Source organism: Artemia sp. Qi Xiang Cuo, unplaced genomic scaffold, assembly GCF_049724085.1.
Source record: "Artemia sp. Qi Xiang Cuo unplaced genomic scaffold, ASM4972408v1 HiC_scaffold_23, whole genome shotgun sequence".
Taxonomy (NCBI): Eukaryota; Metazoa; Arthropoda; class Branchiopoda; order Anostraca; family Artemiidae; genus Artemia; species Artemia sp. Qi Xiang Cuo.
Window position 1 is genome coordinate 5279058 of NW_028297432.1, and position 22324 is coordinate 5301381.

The 22324-nt window shown below is 35.1% G+C and overlaps 1 protein-coding gene across 2 annotated transcripts; it reads left to right on the forward strand.

The window, feature by feature from the left end:
• Positions 1–812: 812 nt before the first annotated feature.
• On the forward strand, positions 813–20233 carry LOC148938987 (DDB1- and CUL4-associated factor 8-like). Of its 2 annotated transcripts, none has more exons than XM_089107370.1 (4): positions 813–2417; positions 15304–15472; positions 17270–17400; positions 19891–20233. In XM_089107370.1, exons 1-4 carry the CDS (start codon positions 2388–2390, stop codon positions 20008–20010), a joined length of 450 nt encoding a protein of 149 aa, XP_088963496.1. In that variant the 5' UTR covers positions 813–2387; the 3' UTR covers positions 20011–20233. The 2 variants fall into 2 exon arrangements, with proteins under 2 accessions (XP_088963496.1, XP_088963497.1); XM_089107371.1 differs by lacking the exon at positions 813–2417 and adding an exon at positions 3442–3962 and having other exon boundaries at positions 19891–20231.
• The last annotated feature ends 2091 nt before the right edge of the window (positions 20234–22324 follow it).

Genomic DNA, 22324 nt, shown 5'->3' on the forward strand with positions numbered 1-22324 from the left:
GTAGTGTTTTTCCATTAGTTTAGCAACGGCTCTAGCAGGATCTGCTATGTGAAGACTATTGATGAGGCTTGAATCGCATGTCCCTCAGTAGGTATTTAGCGAAACGGAAGAAAGTGGAGCGGATTTTCAATTTATCAGTATTTCTAAGAAAATTCCAGAAGGGTGCAATGTAGAGACTGTGAGTGAGAGCCACAGTGTTGTGCGGCGTTTCCAGATAATGAGGATTGAAACAAAGCTTAGCAGAGACTATGGATGTATATGAAGGTGATATCCGGCGTTTGATGCCTTCTCTTAGGTGATAACGAGTGTAAGAAATGTTATTTCCTATGGGAATATCAAGATAAACGATTTGGTCAGATAGGTTGATCTTTGAATTTCCAAGTATAATTTCATGAGGAAGTGGGACTTTCCAGTTAAAAAGATCTACGTCGAACTTTTCAGCGTTAAATTCAAGACCAGATTTAAGTATTCTGTTTGCATTATTTGGAAAGTTTCAGAATAGTTGGTAGCATTCTGTTCGATGGGCTCTTCTGAAGGAAACAAGTAAAGAGAAGATTGAGGAAATAAGAAAAGAGAGGTACCGTGACATAAGAGAATCCCTCTTCCTTTATGGGACCTGATATAGCTTTAAGCTATATAAAAAACTAATGAAAAATTTGATATTCTAATTGAATGATATTCTTAATGATATTGTGTAATATGCAGGAAATTCATGTTAACAAGATTTTTATGTTTTCATCCAATTTCATCCTGTTTTTTATTAAATTAAATTTTTTTTTTAATTAAAAGACATATCGGTATTACACAGGCTAAAATATAATTTTTTGTGTTTTTCAATCGAGGGCTGAAAACCTCCGATTCAGGGTTTTTCAACGTGGTGAATCTCATGGTCGTGCACTTTTTTCGATCCAGTGCTCTTTTCAAAGAGTTTCAAGCTCTTCTCTGAAATCCCCATAGGGTGGTGTCTGCAATAAGCTTTTACAAGATAAACTGAACTTTTGATTACTATGTACCACGGTTTGCTCTTCACTAGGTTGCAGTAACTGCTGGAACCAAGATATTTATCCCACTGTCCTTACTATTTCACAGTGATGTTGTGCTATTGACTGGATTTAGAATGCAAATATTCTTTAACGAAGAGATACGATATAATTTAAGCAATTAAAAATAAAGATAAATACATTATTAGGTCTATATGTGGCTCTATTAGGGGGTAGGGCCTATTCGTCATGACAGTGACTATTATACTGAGAAAAAGTTTTGATTGGGGAATTGATTGGTATTACTCTTTTACTGTTACAATCTTCTGAAAAAAAAACAGAACTGAATGCTACTCAATCATTAAATCAAAACTATTTACAAATAAATTAATCAGTTTAGTTAGAAAATTCATTTGTAGCTTACCAAAAGGTAAGCATGTATGGGCGTATAATTTAACAAGAACCACGAAGAAACTAATTGTACAGAATTAATGTAATGAAGCAAAATTTTAAAATTAGTGTTAACAAAATTTTAAATTAGAGACAAATTCACGTGTAGACCTAATTAGTTCCATCTAAATACAGTTGATTACAGCAGAACAATTTTCTTTTTTTTTGCAATAGCCTTGAATCAGGCTGGGCTAAGATCTGAATTAAACAAATTTACAATATATGTTGGAAATTTTTGGCTGGGAAATTTGGTTGGCTTGGAAAATTACAACATTGGCTGAAAGTTTGACTTCTTGTTGTAATTATTTAAAGAAAAAAATCGAACAGAACGAAAATTAAAATCCAAAGTAATTTTAAACCAATTAAAACTTTATTGTAAAGACTGAGGATGGGGAAATCTTTCTTTTTCATAGAGTAATTTCTCCTTATTTTTAATTATAATGTCGCTCTTTACTTTTAGTTGAAAAACTCCGTATTTTTATTTTATTTACTTTTGAGATCGTGATTGAATTTTCTGTACCCTTATCAATTCTTCACTTAATTTTTATTTATCAAGTTTAACAGTACAGACAAAATAAAGTTGAAAAATCCTTTAATTTAATGTATTTGTATAACATATTAAAATTTATAGATATTTACATACTACACACAACTTTAATATTTTCTAAATTGTTGGTAGTGTGTAATTAATTTTCTGTTTGTCAGTGTGTGTTTCTATGGTTATTTATTGGGATTCTAGGTGACCGTCCTTGAGCCTCATCCTTCTTTTCCAATTTTGGCCGAGAGTGGAGATGACTTTGAAATTAAGGTGTGGGCACCAACTGGAAAGGAAAAGGATAATCCTCTCCTCTCCAACTGAACAGGAAGATTTTGAGAAGAAATTTAACATAAAGTGTTATGTTTTTAATTTTTTAGAAATGTGAAGGTGTCATCGACGCTGAACGTTTGGGAAAATCCATGAGTAATAGCCTACGACCCGGGCTGAAGGTGGGCTATGAATCATTCTGGGTTTTTGAATTCCTGCGGCCGCCCCGTTGCTGTCATAATTGTCAATCTCCCAACCACATGAAAACCAAATGCGATAAGCCAACAAAATGAAGCCGCTGTGCCGGCTCTCGTGTATCATCCCGTGATTCTCCCTGTGTTTTTGATCCAAAATGCGCTAATTGTGGGGGTAATCATGCATCGTATAGCCTAAAATGTATTCTGCGTGATGTCCTGAGCAAACGTGTGATTCGGAAATGACTGTCGAATTGTCCGTCTCAATCTGCTCTTGTAATATCAATGGCACGAAATATAAAGATGGCTCATTAAATAAAAAAATGAATGATTTTGACATTTTGTTCTTGCAAGAACATTTACTTCCCGCCATCTCCGTTAACTCTCTACGAAGAAGTAGCCACCATATTTTCTTTACCACCAATGCCTGAAAAAAAGGCCGAGCCTCCGGGGGCCTTGCATGGGTTATCAAACGATTTGCTACTCCTTTGTCGCCTATCTTATTCCATTTCTCTGATAACATTATGGCAATACCAATTGGTCACCTTGTATTTATAAATGTATATCATCCCTGCGATCAGAAACGTCTAGCTTCACCTACTAAGTTTTCTAATGCCTGCTCGTCCCTTAAAACTGTTATGCAATATTGAAAAGCATGGTTATCGTTGGCTTATGGTAGATGACTTCAATTGTGATGTTCATTGCTCCTCTACTCGTGCCACCTTAGTTTAAAATTCGTTGCCTATTGGTTACCGCATGGTACCCAAAGCTTTTAATTCCAGTTATATTCATAATAGGCGAACTATGACCAATATTCATCATTGTATTTGTTCTGCCAATGTTCCCTGTTCTTTCGTTAATGTTGACGAAGACGAACGTGATTTTGACCACCTTCCCCTTTCCCTTACTGTGACATTAACCGCTGATCCATCTAATCATCCTTGTGATGCTAATAAAAAATGGTGTATGAGGCCTTTATATATTTCTACCCTAACAGCTATGTTGTCCTGCGTCAAGATCCCTTTTAATCTATTGTGCACGAGTGTTTTTTCGCCACAAGCAAGAGTGCAACTGAATGTTTATTATCTTCACTTAATTTATATTCAGTGATGTTTCCTGAAGGAAACAAGTGATGTTGTTCTTATGTGATCTCACTTTCACGTTATTGACAACTCAAAATAATTTTGCCTATTTTCAGTTGTTGGAGTCAAAATTTTTGAGGACATGCAAACTGACTACGACATAAAATGGGCAGAGGTGGAAGAATTTGCGAAGTACACCCTCGAGATTAAGAACCGTTATCAAAAACTGCTTAATTCGTATGAGGAATCTAAAAAGAAACTGAAATCTGAAATAGATTTCAAGAATCGTGATGTACATTCACCTGCAACTCACTGAAATTATGTCTAACAATCTGTCAATGGGATAAGTTAACTGTGTTGTCTTCGGAACACGCATTGGACTGACAGAGGGGCGCCCATACGGGGGGGGGATGCAAGGGGGAGCCAGTCCCTCCCCCTTGGCTGAATGACGGTATTATATATTTGTACTAATTTAAAAAAATTCCACAGAATAAGTTTTCAAGGAAAAGTAAAGAGCTCTATTAACCCAAATTGGGCAGAAATAAAGTCAAATAATCTTCCAAGAGTAAAAATACAAAAAATCACTGTCAACAATTAAATTAAACTCAAAACAAACAGAAATTATAATAAATAGCCGATTCAACCTCAAAACGAGAAAAAATTAACATTACTAGGGCTGACAACCCCCATGCCTTCTCAAGACAAGAACATAACTTAGGGTTTACTGAAAAAAATAAAAAAAATACCATTGATAGTTAGTTTAATTTACCTATACTGATATATAACTCCGCTATTTATTCTAATTTCTGATCATTTTGAGTTTCATTTCCTTATTTATAGTGGTTTGTGGTAGTGTTACGCTTGGATGATTACTTTACTTCATTTCTGTCCATTTTTGGCTTAATGGAGCTCTTTATTTTTCTTTGAAAAGCTTGTTTTGTGGAAAAAAAGTTTTAGATGAATTTTTGTTCATTTTTAATTGACAAAGTCATTTTCAAGAAAAAAAACATTTTATATCGTTTCGTTATTTTTTCTATAAGCATCCATAGTTTGGCATATTTGTGGGGGTTTGACATGCCCAATTTCCCTAAAGACATAGTTTCTGGACCGTTCTACTATGCTGAACAAAATAGTTGTCTCAAAATTTTGACTAGATGTGTTTGGGAAATAAATCGGCTTGTGAGACGCGCTGATTGCCCTACAATCTCTTTTTACTGTTAGAAAGGACCCTAGAACTTATAATTTTGAATCGAATTAGCTTCTTTAAAAGTTTTAATGATATTTCTAGCCATTATAGAGTGATGCTGCCTATGATATTGCTTATATTCCTTTTTGAAAACCTGCATGTATACAGTTTTTTCATTTAATTGGAACGCCCCCTAAACACTTCCTAGAACTTTCAACTTAATACTCTAAGCGTCATTAGTTACAATAACTGTAGTTGTAGTACTAAAAGTATACACATAGTGCCTTCTAGCTAGTTCAAAATCCCCCACAACTTACTCTTAAAGATCTAACTTAAAAATAGAAATTGTTCTTGAGAGATTGCATTGTCACCTTTTTGAAAGTTCACATGCTCATAGTTTTTTTTGATTTAGTTCAACGTCCGCCTAAATATTTCTTATATTTGATTACTGAAGACATTGTTATATTTTCTTTGGACTATTGGCTACAAAATGGCTGTCTCGCAATTTCGATCGAATGTGTTTGGGGAAGATATTGGGGAGAGGTTGGGGGGGCTATTTTCTCTCCATCACGCTTGACTCTTAAAATGGAACTAGAAATATGCATTTCCAATCAAATGAGCCTCCTCTAAAGTTCACAAGACCCTCTCTTCATAAAAACCTTACATCCCACCGGAGCATAACCTAAAACCCTTCTACCCACACTTTTGGGGGTTGTGTCAACCCCAAATGCTGTGTTATGAGATCTTTGGACTATTTTTGAACAAATGGCTATCTTAAAATTTCTATCGGATGCATTGGGGGAAAATATAACGTGGGGGGTATAGCTGCCCTCCAATAAATTTAACTCTTAAAAATGGCTATGCAACTTCCGATTTCCAATCCAATGAGCCCCCTCCGAACTTTACAGGACCACCGTTTCCATTAAAAACCTTAAATGCCCTCGGGGCATACCTTACAACCCTTGTCCTGAGGACTGTGAAGGGGTTCTCATCCTCAAAGACATAATTTCTGGACTTAAAACTACTTCAAACAAAATAACTATCTCGAAATTTTGATGTTTGGAATAATGATGGGCGTGGGAGGGGTGGTTGCCCTTCAATCACTTTTGACTATTAAAGAAGCCCTTTCAATTACCAACCGACTGAGCCCTTTTCGAAGTTTCTACGACAACAAATGGCCATATTAAAATTTTTATCAGATGCGTTTCTAAAAAACACAACATGTGTATGTGTGGAGGGGTCTATTTGCCTTCACATAACTTTGACTCTTGTAAAGAGCACTATAACTTCAGATTACCAATCCAATGAGCCCTCTTTGAAGTTTATACGACCCCCATTTCTATAAAAACGTTATATGTCCTTAGGGCGTAACTTAAAACCCTTGACCTGAGAGCTATATGGGGGGAGGGGGGTGTTATCTTCAAAGACATAATTTCTGGGTTTTTCAACTACACTGAACAAAATGGCTATCTACAAAATTATGATTGAATTCCGGTGACTTCCTAAGGTCTCCATCAGGCTGTGATTACAAAACGGCCTTTCTCATGCTTAGATTTTAGCTTCTGGATGACTGTTTGCTCAACGGTATAGATGCATCTTAAACGGAATGGAGTTAGAGCTTGGATTAAGGGGTGTTAACTTTTCAGCTTCTGATGACATCAAAGTATAATCACCTACGGAACCAGTACTGACAAAACTCTCCAAAAGTGATCCCGCGTACCTCAGCGCCTCTAGACGCAAAATGTTGTACTACTTAATCGCTCCGAGCCAAAGTACTTTGCTCCGGCCAATAATTATGCTAGAGTATGATTCAGGCGACGAGTGACGTACTTGTTCCGTAGGTGATTACACTTTGGTTGCCAGGTTCGCATAAGTATACAAAGGATCACTTTTTTTGTGTGGAGAGGAGAGGTTTTGTCAGTACTTGTTCCGTAGGTGATTATACTTTGGATGACGTTTAGGTAATTTGGTAATTTAGGTAATTTAAAAAGCCAGGGATGGTAAATGCAATCTAGTGTGCACAACTTTTTAAAGTGGGTCTTCCTTGGCTTGAATTTTAGTTTGTCTATCTTCACTTAGGTGGGCCAGCACTATGAAAGTGGAGGTGATAATTCTGCATTTCATTGTGCCTTATGATCTAGGATCTTCTTTACCTCTAAAGATATAGACTTAGTGGTATGAAGTTTAGCTTAACCTATTTTAAGTAATTATTTGTACTTTTCTCACCCATAAAAATCGTTCTTTAAAGCTTATAAATATCTTTTCGCTAATTAAGGTGGAATAATCTAAATTTATTTTTTTATTTGCTTTAGACGAATTATTTTAAAAGACATTTAACCGTCTGGTAGCAGATACTAGTATGTTATGACGTAGAAAGAATAATATTTTGGAGGTAACCAATGTTTACAAAAACCGTGAATCAATTAGTTATGAATATGAAATGATTAATCTGTCGAAAAGTGGTACAGTTTTGTAATTTAGAAAGGGCCTTATATCCCTTTACGCCTTTACATTACCTACGTCACTATATATTTGTCATTTACAAAGTGAAATTTGTGTATTTGGTATTATTGGCTAGTCTGAACATAGCGTTCCTTTTTTGAAATTTCTGTGATTTATCTGTGCCTATTTGTGCAATGTAGTTTATAGTAACGTACATAAAACATATAAAGCCAGGGATAGTCCGCCATTTTTTTTTCTTTCATTTGGGCATGGGATGATTTCTAAACCTTGGCATCATAAGCTATATAGCAGCATTCGGTGGAATAAAAAAAAGGAAGCAAAATCAAGCAAAAATGAAGAAATAAGTGAAAACAAGAACCAAACAATTGTATCGTTATTGTTCGTCGAGAAACCAGTTTCTATAATTCCATGCTGAAATACACTTTAACGTGCCCAAAAAAGAAAGAAGAAAAATTGAAACTTTTGCCATTAGACTGTTATTACAGTATAACCTAAGTCCTTGGTGCGTCTCCGTTTAAACTATTCATTGTCCTATGTAGTTTTCTTGTAAATTTTCATATGCTTAAGATGCATACCCAAAATTTTAAAAATTAGAGAAAGTGGGATGAACATTTATTTAAATCTAAAACCTTTTTAGAAATGTACAACTTTAGATTCTTTTGGTTGTTTCCGCTTACTTTCATTAAAAAAAAAAAAAAAAAAAAAAAAAAAAAATTCATTTATCCGTTTCTCATTCCTCCAACATTATCCTGAATAATCAGCAGTTGACCATTTGAAGTATAATCAAAGCTAAGTTTTTGAATAAGACATTTTTAATCAATCCTGTAAGAGTTTAGCACCTTTGTTGGATTAAACAAGCAGTTTGTGGTAACGAACTGTAAGTAAGGAGCGACCCGGCTCAATAGTAACCGAAACTCTAAATAAAGGAATGTTGATACCAACAGATACATCAAAAGAGTCAGATTTTAATGTTGATTTGAAATATATAAGTTTGATCAAGTTTAATCATACCCATCAAAATTTACGCGGCTGAGAAAATTTGCCTTATTTTCGAAAAAAGGGGGAAACACCCCCTAGAAGCGTTACAATCCTAATAAAAATTCCATCATCAGATTCAATGTGGCAGAAAACCCCTCTATAGATGTTTCAAACTCCTATCTGTAAAAAATTGGAATTTTGTATTTTTTGCAAGAAGAAAGATCACGGATGCGTCTTTATTTAGTTTTTTTTCTTTACCCCAGGGGTAATCATATCGACCCAGTGGTCCTGAAGTATCGTGGAAGGGCTCATTTGAACGGAAATTAAAAGTTCTAGTGCCCTTTATAAGTGACCAAAAAAATGGAGGGCAACTAGGCCCCCTCCCACGCTCATTTTTTTCCAAAAGTCACCCGATCAAAATTTTTAGATAACCATTTTCCGACCAGCATGGTCGGAAAATATAATAACTATGCCTTTGAGGACGATTTAATCCTCCACAGTCCCCAGGGGAAGGGCTGCAAGTTATGAACTTTGCCCAATGTTTACATATAGTATTGGTTATTGGTAAGTATACAGACGTTTTTAGGGGGGAGGGTGGATCAGGGGTTACATGGGAGAATCTTTCTATGGAGGAGATTTTCCTGGGGAAAGGGACATTGTTATGAAGGGGGCACCGGATTTCCCAGCATTATTTAAAAAAAACGGGCAGAAGTTAAATAAAAAAACAAGTTTTCAAGTGAAAAACTTTTCAATTGAAAACTTTTCAACATACAAACTTAAAACGAACAGAAACTATTGTGTATATGATTGGGTTCACCCCCTAGGCAATACCTCGCTCTTTACGCTAAAGTAGTTTTAGTACTTCCATAAGAGCTATTTATTCTAATTAACGGCCTTTGTCATTAAGGGATCATTCTTAAAGAATTGGAAAAAAATTCAAACTTTAGCGTATATTTTTTGACTAGAGGGGCAAACCCCCCTAATATACGTAATAAAAATATACGAATATAGAAATTCGTTACGTAAGTTAATTCGTAAGTTACTTATATTTATTACTTGTAAAACGTTCGTAAATAAAAATGAACAACTTTCGAGAAAGCCATTCAGCCAAAAAAGTAAAATTAATATGAAAATTTCGTTTTAATTATTAATGTACGGCGAGCCATTAATTTAAAAACGTCCAGAGTTTAAGAACGTAACTTTTTTATCATTATTTCAAGTGTAATGGATAACGGAAACTTGGTTTTGGCACTGGGAAGTGCGGTAGATGTGTTTCGATTTTATTCAGAATCCGCTAATATTCTCTGAAAGCAGGTTGTGTTGGGGGGGTTCCTCTCACACATAAATGATAATTTCTTCTCAGTGTCATTTAATATGTTAAAGATCCCTCGTGAACAATATATGCAACTTTATTTCTGAAAAACAAGTCATACAATGACATGATGTTATTAATTTCCAATGCGATATTAGGTTGCTTCTTTTTCTCAGTGTCATTTTAATATGTTATCAGATTTGATATAACTGTTCCAGTGGGGGACTGTGAAGGTCATGTGCAAATGAATGAAGTCCTATGTGAACTTCTTGCTTGTTTTTGTACTTCCAAAATAAAATTGATTAATTTAATTATTGAAAAATATTTACCGTTGTTTCCATATACTATTTGGTGTTTGATGGTTTTTACTTCAGTGCACATTGAAATAAAGATATAATAATCAGAAAATAGCAATGAATATCTCAAATGATGTAAGCCTTTCTGTTTAATATTATCTCTATTATGAAATTCATGTTTGATTTAGAGTTCCACTAGTTTGTTAAATATGAGAGCATTTTCTTAAGAAAACACACAAAATTAAAAAATTATAAAATTTTCATGGAGCTTTCAACTACTCCGTATATATATATATATATATATATATATATATATATATATATATATATATATATATATATATATATATATATATATATATATATATATATATATATATATATATATATATATATATATATATATATATATATATATATATATATATATATATATATATATATATATATATATATTAAAGTTAATGAATCCTAAATCTTTGGAAACAGCCTCTATTTCTGCCTGTTTAAGTTTTGATGTTGCTCCTTACTTTCAGTTGAAGAAAAATTTTATAATTTAATTTCTGATCGCGGGGGGCTGGGCACGGTTAAAGTTGTTTCCGGTCCATTCTTGGTACACAAAACCTTGGGATTTTCACGATCCGTCTTATAAACTAATTTAGTTCACCCATTTTTACCTTTTTAAACGTGCCTGGTGATGTCAAACCTGCCTTTTTAAGCCCCCCCTCACCAACAAAAAATTTCCCTCGCACGTGCCTGGTGATGTCAAACCTACACTCCAATTCACAAATTCATTACCCCTTTTTTGCAAATGCCAATCAAATACCGAAACTGTAAAAAAAACAGAACTTGAATAACAACAGATACAATAAATGGCTTTTACTCACATGGATCTCATTTTTTTTTCACATAACACTAATCCTAATAAATGATGTCACAATTTTTAAACTGGAGTAAGAATATCGTCTGTTCCTAATTTGGCACTTGGGAAGATTGACCTACAGACTCTTATTGATAATTTTTTCCTCTTCAAGAGCGCTATTTTCTATTTTAGAAATTATTTTTCAACCAAAGGTTAACGAGCGGAAACCTGCGCATGTTACAGCAAAGAGTATAAATATTTAGAAGTTAAACAAAAATATTATCCTTTTCTTAGATTAAATAAAGTTTTTTTTAACTGAAAGTAAGGAGTGACATCAAAACTTAAAACGAACAGAAATTATTCCGTATATGAAAGGAGCTATCCCCTCCTCAACGCCTCACTCTTTACGCTAAAGTTTTTTACTGTTTTAAAAATAAAGTTGTGAGACAGAGTCAAACTTTAGCGTAAAGACCAAGGCGTCGAGGAGGGGATAGCTCCTTTAATATACAGAGTAATTTCTGTTCGTTTTAAGTTTTAATATCGCTCCTCACTTTCAGTTAAAAAAAACTTGTTTTTTATTTAAGCTAAGAACTTTTTTTGAATCAATACAGCTTTGATTTTGGCTCACCGTACATGACTAATTAAAACGAAGTATATTAATTTACTCTTTATTTTGGTTAAATGGTCTTCTCGAAATATCTGGTGTAACTTACGAATTAACTTACGTAACGAACCTCTATATTCGTATTTTTATTACATATATTAGGGGGTTCGCCTCCTAGTCAATACCTCGCTCTTTACGCTAAAGTTAAAATTTTGTTGCAATTCAATATCAATAACCCCTTAATCACAAAGGTCGTTAATTAGAATAAATAGCTCTGATGAAAGTAAAAAAAAATAGCGTAAAGAGTAAAGAGTATTGGCTAGGGGATGAACCCCATCATATATGTAATAATTTCTGTTCGTTTTAAGTTTTGATGTTGCTCCTTACTTTCAGTTACAAAAAATTGTTTTTTTTTAATTTAATTTCTGATCGTTTTTTAATAAAGCTGGGAAATTCGGCGCCCCCTTCATCGCCATGTCCATTCCCCCATGAAAACTTCCTCCATGATAGGATCTTCCCACGTAACTCCCGACCCCCCTCCAACTACCAGAAAAAATCTCTCCTGAAAACTTCTGGATACTTCCTAATAACCAACGCTATATGTAAACATTGGGCAAAATTAATTACTTGCAGACCTTCCCCCGGGGACTATGGGGGATTAAGTCATCCTCGAAGACATAGCTATTGTATTTTTCGACCATGCTGAACAAAATAGCTCTCTCAAAATTTTGTTCAGGTGACTTTGGGTAAGAAATGAGCGGAAAAGGGGGCCTAAATCTGCGTGCACATAGTGTATTTTGATTTAGTTCAAGTTCCACCTCAAATACCTCATTCTGTCAAATTTTCAACTTGATATGCGTAGCCTACTGCCAGGAGACAGTGGGGGAATTCCCGCTCGTAATTGCTAATCACTTTAACCCTTTTTCTCCATCGTCAAGTACATGCTCCAAAAATATTTTATTCAGATTTCATGTTAAAAAATTATCCAGTCACAAAAATTACCCCTATTTTGCTAATGTCAATCAATGCATTTCGATTGTAAAAGCGTGTTTAATCACGTTGCATAAGTACATGCTCTGAAAAGGTGCCAAGGAACGTACTCTCGTCAAACTCTCTGAGGGAGTTCTGACTCTCTTTGAAAAGGTGTAGGGGCGTGATAGACTACTATGGGAATTCCTAGGGGGGTGATAGAATCCAGACGAGGCATTCTACTCTGGAGTCGGTATAAAAAGCCGATTCATTTCACTTATCTATTGTTATAAAAATTCGGTTTTTTAGAGATTTGGTTGCTATTTGGCCGAGTTGCTCCTTACTTACAGTTTGTTACCACAAAATATTTGATCATTAACTAATCAGGATTGAGATCCACTCTCAGAAAGGATATTGGTGGCAGACATGAATATTAATTTTATGACAACTTCGTTTAGGTATTTCTTAGAGCCATATTACAAGACTTCCATGACTTGAGTGGATCAGTTTTTCTTGGAACTAAAAACTTCCTACTGAAAATATAGACATCTATGACAGATGCAGCAGCTGGTGAAGCTTGCCTGTCATTGACTACTGAAACTTGGTCTTGAGATTCCCACAAAATGGCTTGATTGTGTAGTGGCTGAATCACAGGGACTGTGAGGGCACATCCGTCTACTGATACAGATTTCAGATGGACCCAAACCATGTCTTGCTATTTACTCTCAAATTTGAGAAGATCATCAGGTGTAATATATAATTTCTAGAAATGCAGATTGAGGTATGTGGCAATTTGGCGAGTGTAATCTTAACAAGGCCCATAAGCCTAGGGGTTATTTCATCTATCCAAGCCTTTTGGAGGTTGCGAGCAATATTTGAGAGCCCACCCTCACCTAACGTAGTTTTGGAACGGGCTTTGCTTTCTTATGGATAAATGCAGGCTTAATTATCAGCTTATATGAGTCAGTGTATTGAACAGATTATTCTTGTTCTCTGCCATTTGCAAAACAATTTTCTATTTTGGATCTTTTCTTTTGGCTAGTCACCGGTAGATACCAGAAAAAGCCGAAATAATATCATTGTTGATATCGAAATATACATTGCGATATTCGATATCGATATTTGGTAACAAGGCTATATAAATAACAAGGCCTATAACATGGCCTAAAGCCTAGGAGGTACAAGTTTTTTGGAGGTTGTGAGCAATATTTGACAGCCCACCCTCACCAAACGTAGTTTCGGAACGGGCTATGCTTTCTTATGGATACAGCTGTGCATGCTTACTTATCAGCATATACGAGTCAGTATGTTGAATAGATTATTCCTTTTCTCTGCCATTTGCAAAACAATTTTCTATTTTGGTTCTTTTCTGCTGGTTATTCCCTGGTAGATACCAGAAAAAGCTGAAATAATATTATTTTTGATAACGATATTTATGTTACGATATTCAATATCGATATTTGGTGCAATATATCGATAAATCAATATCAATATCCAATAGCACCCAACACTAGCAGAGTGTATTATTGCTATTTTTTCTGACCAATGCACTTTGTATAGAAGGAGGTGTCACAAAAACATCTAAAGGAGCTCATTCAATTGGGAATTGAAAGTTCTATTATGCTTTTTAAGAGTCAAAAGTTTAGACCTATTCATAGGAAAAAAACAGAAAAAAAGAACAAACTAACTTTTTGAAGTGAACGCTAACCAAGCTCATAAAATCCTGAAACAACAAGCAAAGGTCAAGCCAGAACAAATTGTTTTTTGTTCAAAAGTCTAGTTTTTTACTGTTTCTTGTTTTTGTTTTTCCTGTATTGTTTGAGCCCTGAGAATGGCTTGGCAGAGGTCCTTGCCAAAATTCTGTTTTTGTGTTTTTGGTTCGTTCATCCAGCTAGCTGAAAATAACCCCTGTTTCTTGTTTTTCTTTAATCATCTTTATATCATTTCCTTTTTTGTCAAAAGGCATGCATGTGGCGTTTAGAATGTGTTTACGCAAAATATACCTGCTGACAAACCCTAATATGCACAAATTAAATCTTAGTTTTGGTGTATATCCCATAAAAAAGAGTAAAAAAGCTTTTCCGGCCAGCTTGAATTTACATCCATTAGTCCTAAGACCGAAAATATATTGGACCAAAAACTTTTTTCGGAACGATTTGAACTTATGTCCAGGGTCAAAGGAATCATGATGTACAAAAAATTCTTTGTAGCAAAGGCTCTTCCCCCCCCCCCTCCAAAAAAAAATAAGTTGTAGTTTGAAAATGGACCAAACACTTTTTATACTGGTTAAAAGCTTTTTCCTAGAAACAATTGTGATTCCAATGCAAAAAAAAATTTGAAAAAGGCCAGCCAATTTTTTCGTCAACCACTTTTTTTTTGTTAAAGACATAATAATTATTCCTTTAACGGGACATAATACTTCTTCCTTTTTGTTAGCTTGAAACTTGTATATACAAGACATAAGCCCACGGGGACCCCACACCAGATATTGCGAATGTCGCTGGAAATACTTCTACCGGTCAGCTCAAGATTTTCGATATTGTTCGTTATATTAGGAAGACAACATATTTTGATAGGACGGTCAAAGTACAAGGTTATTCGAAAATTAGCTGAGGGGATTTTTTGCTCTCTTGGATTGAAACTTAGACCCACAAATCTCAGAGCAAAAGGGTCCTGTTTGGCAAAAAAAGAAAACAAATATTCAAATGTCCATAATTCCCAGAGCGAAGGGAAAAATAATCTAAATATTTTAGGCAGGGGGGCAGAAGCCTTGCTCCCTTAAAAATGAGGCCTAAAAATGGGGAATTTTTATTTTTAGGTCAGTGTGGAACTTATATTTGTATGTATTAGGGGCAAGTGGTTGTAACTAATTGTGATAAAATGCATAAAGATTTGACTGTATGTCAACCGGTCTACCGGGACCAAAATGTTACTATAGCCTTTGGCGGCTTTAAGGAGACAGTAGCTCTGCGAATGACACTAGTCTCTAATGATTTAAAGTGGGTGGCAGCCTTACTTTTATTTGACTTGATTATTAATTACTTTTGTTTTATGTTCCATTTATTGATGTATTGTAGTTTATTTCAAGCTGGACTTTTTATTTCACCTTGTTTCTGTTATAGAGCAACCTGAATGTTGGTTCTTGTGTATACAGCGAAAATGGCACAGAAATACTTCTCGGTTACGAAGTTTCTGGGCTCGGGCTCGTCGGTGATGGAATATATTTATTTGATTCGTCAAATGCAGAAGATGCGAAGCATCATTATAAGGGTGCCAACACTAGTGAACCAGGTAAGTTCTTTTTGTCTATTAGTTTTAGGTTCTCCAAACCTAACAAAAATCTAGTTTGAACCATTATAAAAGTAGTGTTGACATTGTGGAGCCAACGCACACCTCATAAGCATAACCGCATAAGCACGACATTTGCATAGCCAGTTACTATCTCTATGAGAGGGATGACGACTGCATAACTTGGGTGCTTATATGAGCACATATTCAGGTCATGACAATTACATGAATAAATTTGTTATTTGGGTTGGAAAAAACTGGTCTTTTCATACGCACTTAGGTTAAGTAAATCTGACGCATTTTATAATACGTACCGAATTTTAATGAAACAAAAAGTAACGAATCTGCTACCTCTTTTTCCTTATGACACGTGCTTAGGTCAAGTAAACAGGCACACTTATCTTCCCCGATGAATCAAACGCTATGGCATTTTTCTAGAAGGAACTTATGATCATCCATGTACCACCTCCAAGTGACCCCCAATACCCCTCCCCGACCCTTCCCCCGTCTTTTGGATTCAGAATTTTATAGTTAAATTTTTTTGGACTTCAAAATGTTCAGGACAGGATTTTTTTGGATTTAGCTATTTTGGGACTTAAAATTTTTTTGGAGCATAGATTTCTTGGGACTTGTAGTTTTTTCCGTATCTTAGAATGACATGTAATCTTTGGTGAACATGTGTTTTTGTATTTTTTTATGCGGCTGTCCCCGTGGTACTCTATGGCTGGTCATCAAAACTGCATAGTATGTTGTATATGATTAAACAGTATTTTTTGTACATTAGAAGGATAAACACTTGTATGATAAAGTTATCGTTGAGTTGAATACTGACAAAGAATATTTAGACTACAAAACAAGTAGTAGAGGCGACGCTATTGGAAACGTATGCGTGCATTCTCATGACAGTGAGAGATTAAATTTCTTTGGAATGTCGAAAAAATTCAACATTTCTGATGGTGGATAAGCGAAAGTAGTATTGTCAGAGATAATAACACTCAAAGATAATGCAAGCATAAAAATAATAGTCGATGATGAGGGGCAACTTCTTACTAATGCTTGTGGTAACACGTTACTTAGTGATAAACCATATCACCAGCTTTCGGGTATTAGCATTCAACGGAAGATCAAAAAAAGAAAGGCGCACTCCTTTACCAACATCATAAACCATATCTTGTGTACATGCCAGAACTGTTACCTGTGTGAAAATAATGTCGTAATAGACAGTGAAATCCAAAAGAGAGAGAGAGAAAGAGAGAAAGAGAGAGAGAAAGATAGAGAGAGAGAGAGAGAGAGAGAGAGAGAGAGAAAAAGAGAGAAAGAAAGATAGAGAGATAGAGAGAGAGAGAGAGAGAGAGAGAAAGAGAGAGAAAGAGGAGAAAGATAGAGAGAGAGAGACACAGAGAGTGAAACAGAGAGAGAGAGGAGAGAGAGAGAGAGAGAGAGAGAAAGAGAGGAGAGGATAACATCTACAATATTATGCTACTGTAAATAATTAATTAATTGCTTCATTCTATTATAATAATTAATCAAGTAATGAGTCAAGTAGCTATTATTTAGTTAATTAATTAATTCCAATTTTGTTATTGCTTAATTGATTAACAATATTATGCTACTGTAAATAATTAATTAATTGCTTCATTCTATTATAATAATTAATAAAGTAATGAGTTAAGTAGCTATTATTTAGTTAACTAATTAATACCAATTTTTTTATTGCTTAATTGATTAAATATTATATTTATATTATTATATCATTATTTCATTTAATTCTAGTTATACTAATGCGTTTATTTAATTTAGGGATTGCTGTCAATTTTTTTGGACCGAATGATGAATACATTATTTCTGGGTCAGCTGGGGTTTCAATTTTTTTCTGGGACAAGGAAACGGAGGCGATTGTTAATGTTCTTGAACACACGGACATTTCAAGAGTAAGCTTATTTTTTTATTTTTCTTTTTTTTCTTCTTCTTTTTTTGAACGTATTAGGAGTAAAAATTAAATACAACCTAGATACCTGAAAAGATAAAAATTTGTAGATCAAGTCTTAAGGTTCCATACAAAAATCTAACTAATCTACTTATCTTTGTTAAAATAATTAGAATGATATTAAAGACTGTATCTTAGAAAACCTTCTCAGATAAAGCTGCAACGACTTAGTTTTTTTGTTTTTTTCTATTTTCTTCTTAGCCCAGGTGAAGTGCTTTTGAAAATGATAATCAATAGTTTGATTCATAGTTCTGAAAATGGATGCAGTCACAAAAGGAAACTTGTTTTTAGTAATCCCTGAACCTTGATTGTAACAACGAAGCGTAGAATAGAATTATAAAATTGAAAATTTTCTTTTTTCTAAGTTAAACTCAAGTAATAAGTAAAAACCTTTCCAATCAGCACACTGCAGAAAAGCCTAACCTTTTGTAATTTAGAACATAAAATGTTCTACGTAATTATAGTTATAATTATTGTTGCAGTAAAATTTTCAATATCTCTTAAGTTTTCAGCTTTTCCAGCATCTACTGTCCAGACGTTTGCCAATTTTTGTCGGATATGCTTACAATGTAACTATTTTCCCCATGGTGGAGTAATTATTATTATTATTATATCTACTATTTATTGAAAACCTGTCTTTTTAATAAAATAAAATGACGGAGCACTACAAAGAGAGAGAGAGAGAGAGAAAAGAAGCAAAATATAAATATACAACTATGAAAACGAAACTAGAGTTGAAGACGTCGGCACCAAGCATGTCTTGAAATCTTTCAGTAGTGTTTTTCCATTAGTTTAGCAACGGCTCTAGCAGGATCTGCTATGTGAAGACTATTGATGAGGCTTGAATCGCATGTCCCTCAGTAGGTATTTAGCGAAACGGAAGAAAGTGGAGCGGATTTTCAATTTATCAGTATTTCTAAGAAAATTCCAGAAGGGTGCAATGTAGAGACTGTGAGTGAGAGCCACAGTGTTGTGCGGCGTTTCCAGATAATGAGGATTGAAACAAAGCTTAGCAGAGACTATGGATGTATATGAAGGTGATATCCGGCGTTTGATGCCTTCTCTTATGTGATAACGAGTGTAAGAAATGTTATTTCCAATGGGAATATCAAGGTCAGATAGGTTGATCTTTGAATTTCCAAGTATAATTTCATGAGGAAGTGGGACTTTCCAGTTAAAAAGATCTACGTCGAACTTTTCAGCGTTAAATTCAAGACCAGATTTAAGTATTCTGTTTGCATTATTTGGAAAGTTTCAGAATAGTTGGTAGCATTCTGTTCGATGGGCTCTTCTGAAGGAAACAAGTAAAGAGAAGATTGAGGAAATAAGAAAAGAGAGGTACCGTGACATAAGAGAATCCCTCTTCCTTTATTGGACCTGATATCGCTCTAAGCTATATACAAAACTAATGAAAAATTTGATATTCTAATTGAATGATATTCTTAATGATATTCTGTAATATACAGGAAATTCATGTTAACAAGATTTTTATGTTTCCTTCAAATTTCATCCTGTTTTTTATGAAATTAAATTTGTTTTTTAAATTAAAAGACATATCGGTATTACACAGGCTAAAATATAATTTTTTGTGTTTTTTAATCGAGGGCTGAAAACCTCGATATTTACAAATAAATTAATCAGTTTAGTTAGAAAATTCATTTGTAGCTTACCAAAAGGTAAGCATGTATGGGCGTATAATTTAACAAGAACCACGAAGAAACTAATTGTACAGAATTAATGTAATGAAGCAAAATTTTAAAATTAGTGTTAACAAAATTTTAAATTAGAGACAAATTCACGTGTAGACCTAATTAGTTCCATCTAAATACAGTTGATTGCAGCAGAACAATTTTCTTTTTTTTGCAATAGCCTTGAATCAAGCTGGGCTAAGATCTGAATTAAACAAATTTACAATATATGTTGGAAATTTTTGGCTGGGAAATTTGGTTGGCTTGGAAAATTACAACATTGGCTGAAAGTTTGACTTCTTGTTGTAATTATTTAAAGAAAAAAATCGAACAGAACGAAAATTAAAATCCAAAGTAATTTTAAACCAATTAAAACTTTATTGTAAAGACTGAGAATGGAGAAATCTTTCTTTTTCATAGAGTAATTTCTACTTATTTTTAATTATAATGTCGCTCTTTACTTTTAGTTGAAAAAATCCGTATTTTTATTTTATTTACTTTTGAGATCGTGATTGAATTTTCTGTACCCTTATCAATTCTTCACTTAATTTTTATTTATCAAGTTTAACAGTACAGACAAAATAAAGTTGAAAAATCCTTTAATTTAATGTATTTGTATAACATATTAAAATTTATAGATATTTACATACTACACACAACTTTAATATTTTCTAAATTGTTGGTAGTGTGTAATTAATTTTCTGTTTGTCAGTGTGTGTTTCTATGGTTATTTACTGGGATTCTAGGTGACCGTCCTTGAGCCTCATCCTTCTTTTCCAATTTTGGCCGAGAGTGGAGATGACTTTGAAATTAAGGTGTGGGCACCAACTGGAAAGGAAAAGGATAATCCTCTCCTCTCCAACTGAACAGGAAGATTTTGAGAAGAAATTTAACATAAAGTGTTATGTTTTTAATTTTTAAGAAATGTGAAGGTGTCATCGACGCTGAACGTTTGGGAAAATCCATGGCTGTGAAAATTACCTTTGCTGATGCTGTAGCCCAGAGTAATAGCCGACGACCCGGGCTGATGGTGGGCTATGAATCATTCTGGGTTTTTGAATTCCTGCGGCCGCCCCGTTGCTGTCGTAATTGTCAATCTCTCAACCACATGAAAACCAAATGCGATAAGCCAACAAAATGCAGCCGCTGTGCCGGCTCTCGTGCATCATCCCGTGATTCCTCCTTTGTTTTTGATCCAAAATGCGCTAATTGTGAGGGTAATCATGCATCGTATAGCCTAAAATGTCGTATTCTGCGTGATGTCCTGAGCAGACGTATGATTCGAAAATGACTGTCGAATTGTCCGTCTCAATCTGCTCTTGTAATATAATAATAATAATAATAATTTATTACAAACCCGCTTATAAAAAAGAAGCATGAAGAAGCGGAGCAAAACAAAAGAAAAGAGAAAATAAAGACGAAAACAGATCAACCGAACATAATAATCTACTAAATACAAACAAATCACACTTCAACTATCAAGCAAGAAAGTCGCTGGGAAATCAAATAATAGTGCCCTATGTTTCACGAGAGCTTGTTTTTCAAAATTCGGCATGAACTCAACAGGATCAGGTATATGATACTTTTCTAGCAGACCAGTGTTACGGAGGTAAAGTGGCAGACCAAGCAGAAACTTTAAATATTTGCAAAAGCCTGAACGGATTCGCAACATATCCGAATTCGATAGCCAATGCCAAACGGGTGAGATGTAGTGAGCAAAGGGAAGAGCGACGGCACGATACAACCTAGCAAGGATATGCTTATTAAATTTAAACTTCAGAGCTGCAAGCTTAGCATACCCAGACCGAAAACCCGACAGAACCTGGTCAACAAAAAGAGCACGCGAGCTTCTGAGGTCGCTTCCATATGTGATACCTAGGTACTTCAACTTGCGGCTTGGAAGTACTACTTGCCCTGCAACGGTAACACGGGTAGCCTCGCGACGGGCAACTTCAGACGGCGCACGCGGGGGTTCAAATACAAGAAATTCTGTTTTAGCAGGGTTAATAACCAGACCAATATTAGTATAACCTCGACTTAGGAGATCGATATTAGCTTGAAGGTTACAAAGCGATGTGCTCACCAGTAAAATGTCGTCGGCGTAGCACAGTAGGCTCACATCCATACATTCAGTGTTAAAACCACCGTTAATCTTTTTTGTTACCGACGAGGTTAGTGAATTGAAGAGTACAGGGCTTAAAACCGACCCTTGACGCAGTCCCCGGTGAAGCTTAATCGGTTTCGACAGGAGTTCACTACTCAACTTAACACGGATAAGGCTACTCGAATACCAGTGCCATAGGACGGCCGCTACATGTGGGTTCACACCTTGGTGCAGCAGGTTCAAAATTAACTTTGAATGAATTACCGAATCGAACGCCGCGGACACATCTACTGCACAAATTAAAAGAGTCCGTGATTGATTCTGAGCTTTCGATACTATACGCGTAAGAAGGCGATGTGCAAATGCACAACCGAGGTGGCGACGGAACCCGAATTGTCGATTGTCAATTTTACACTTTCGTAACAGCTCAGGTAACAGAAGTCTCTCTAACACTTTGCTTAATGTACTAGAAACTGTTATAGGCCTATAGCTAGAGCAGAGGTTCCGATTTTTTCCCTTCTTCAATACGTTAGACACAATACCTAGGGCAAACGACTTAGGGACTGCACCAGAATCAAGGCACATTTGATATAGCAGCGTCAAGTGCTCAATGAGCAGAGGTGAGCCACAGCGGAGGTGTTCAGTCACAATTCCGTCGTGCCCGGGAGCCTTGCCCTTTCTCAGCTGCTTAATAACCTGGAACACTTCGCCTATTGAGACGGTAAAATAGTTCCGTTGGCTCAAGAGGGACGCAAAAGCTCGTGAGAGCTCACTATCACTTTCGGTTGTTAGTTGGGCATGTTTGATCCCAAAAACTTCACTATAGTGTTTTACCCACTGCTCCTCAGGTATGTTACTAGCAGGGTTTGTCACTGGTTTAGACTGTCTAAAAGACTTCCACATAGATACAGGATTATTTGCTGCTTCTTGGGAAGCAATTTCGGCTTCGGCAGCTTTAAGATCACTTACAGACTTATTATAAGTTTTTTTCGTGTTGCGGAACTGCTCAAACACTACACCTGACCTAGGCCTCTCGAAATCGCGCCATAATCTCAGCCAAAACTTAGCACGAGCTT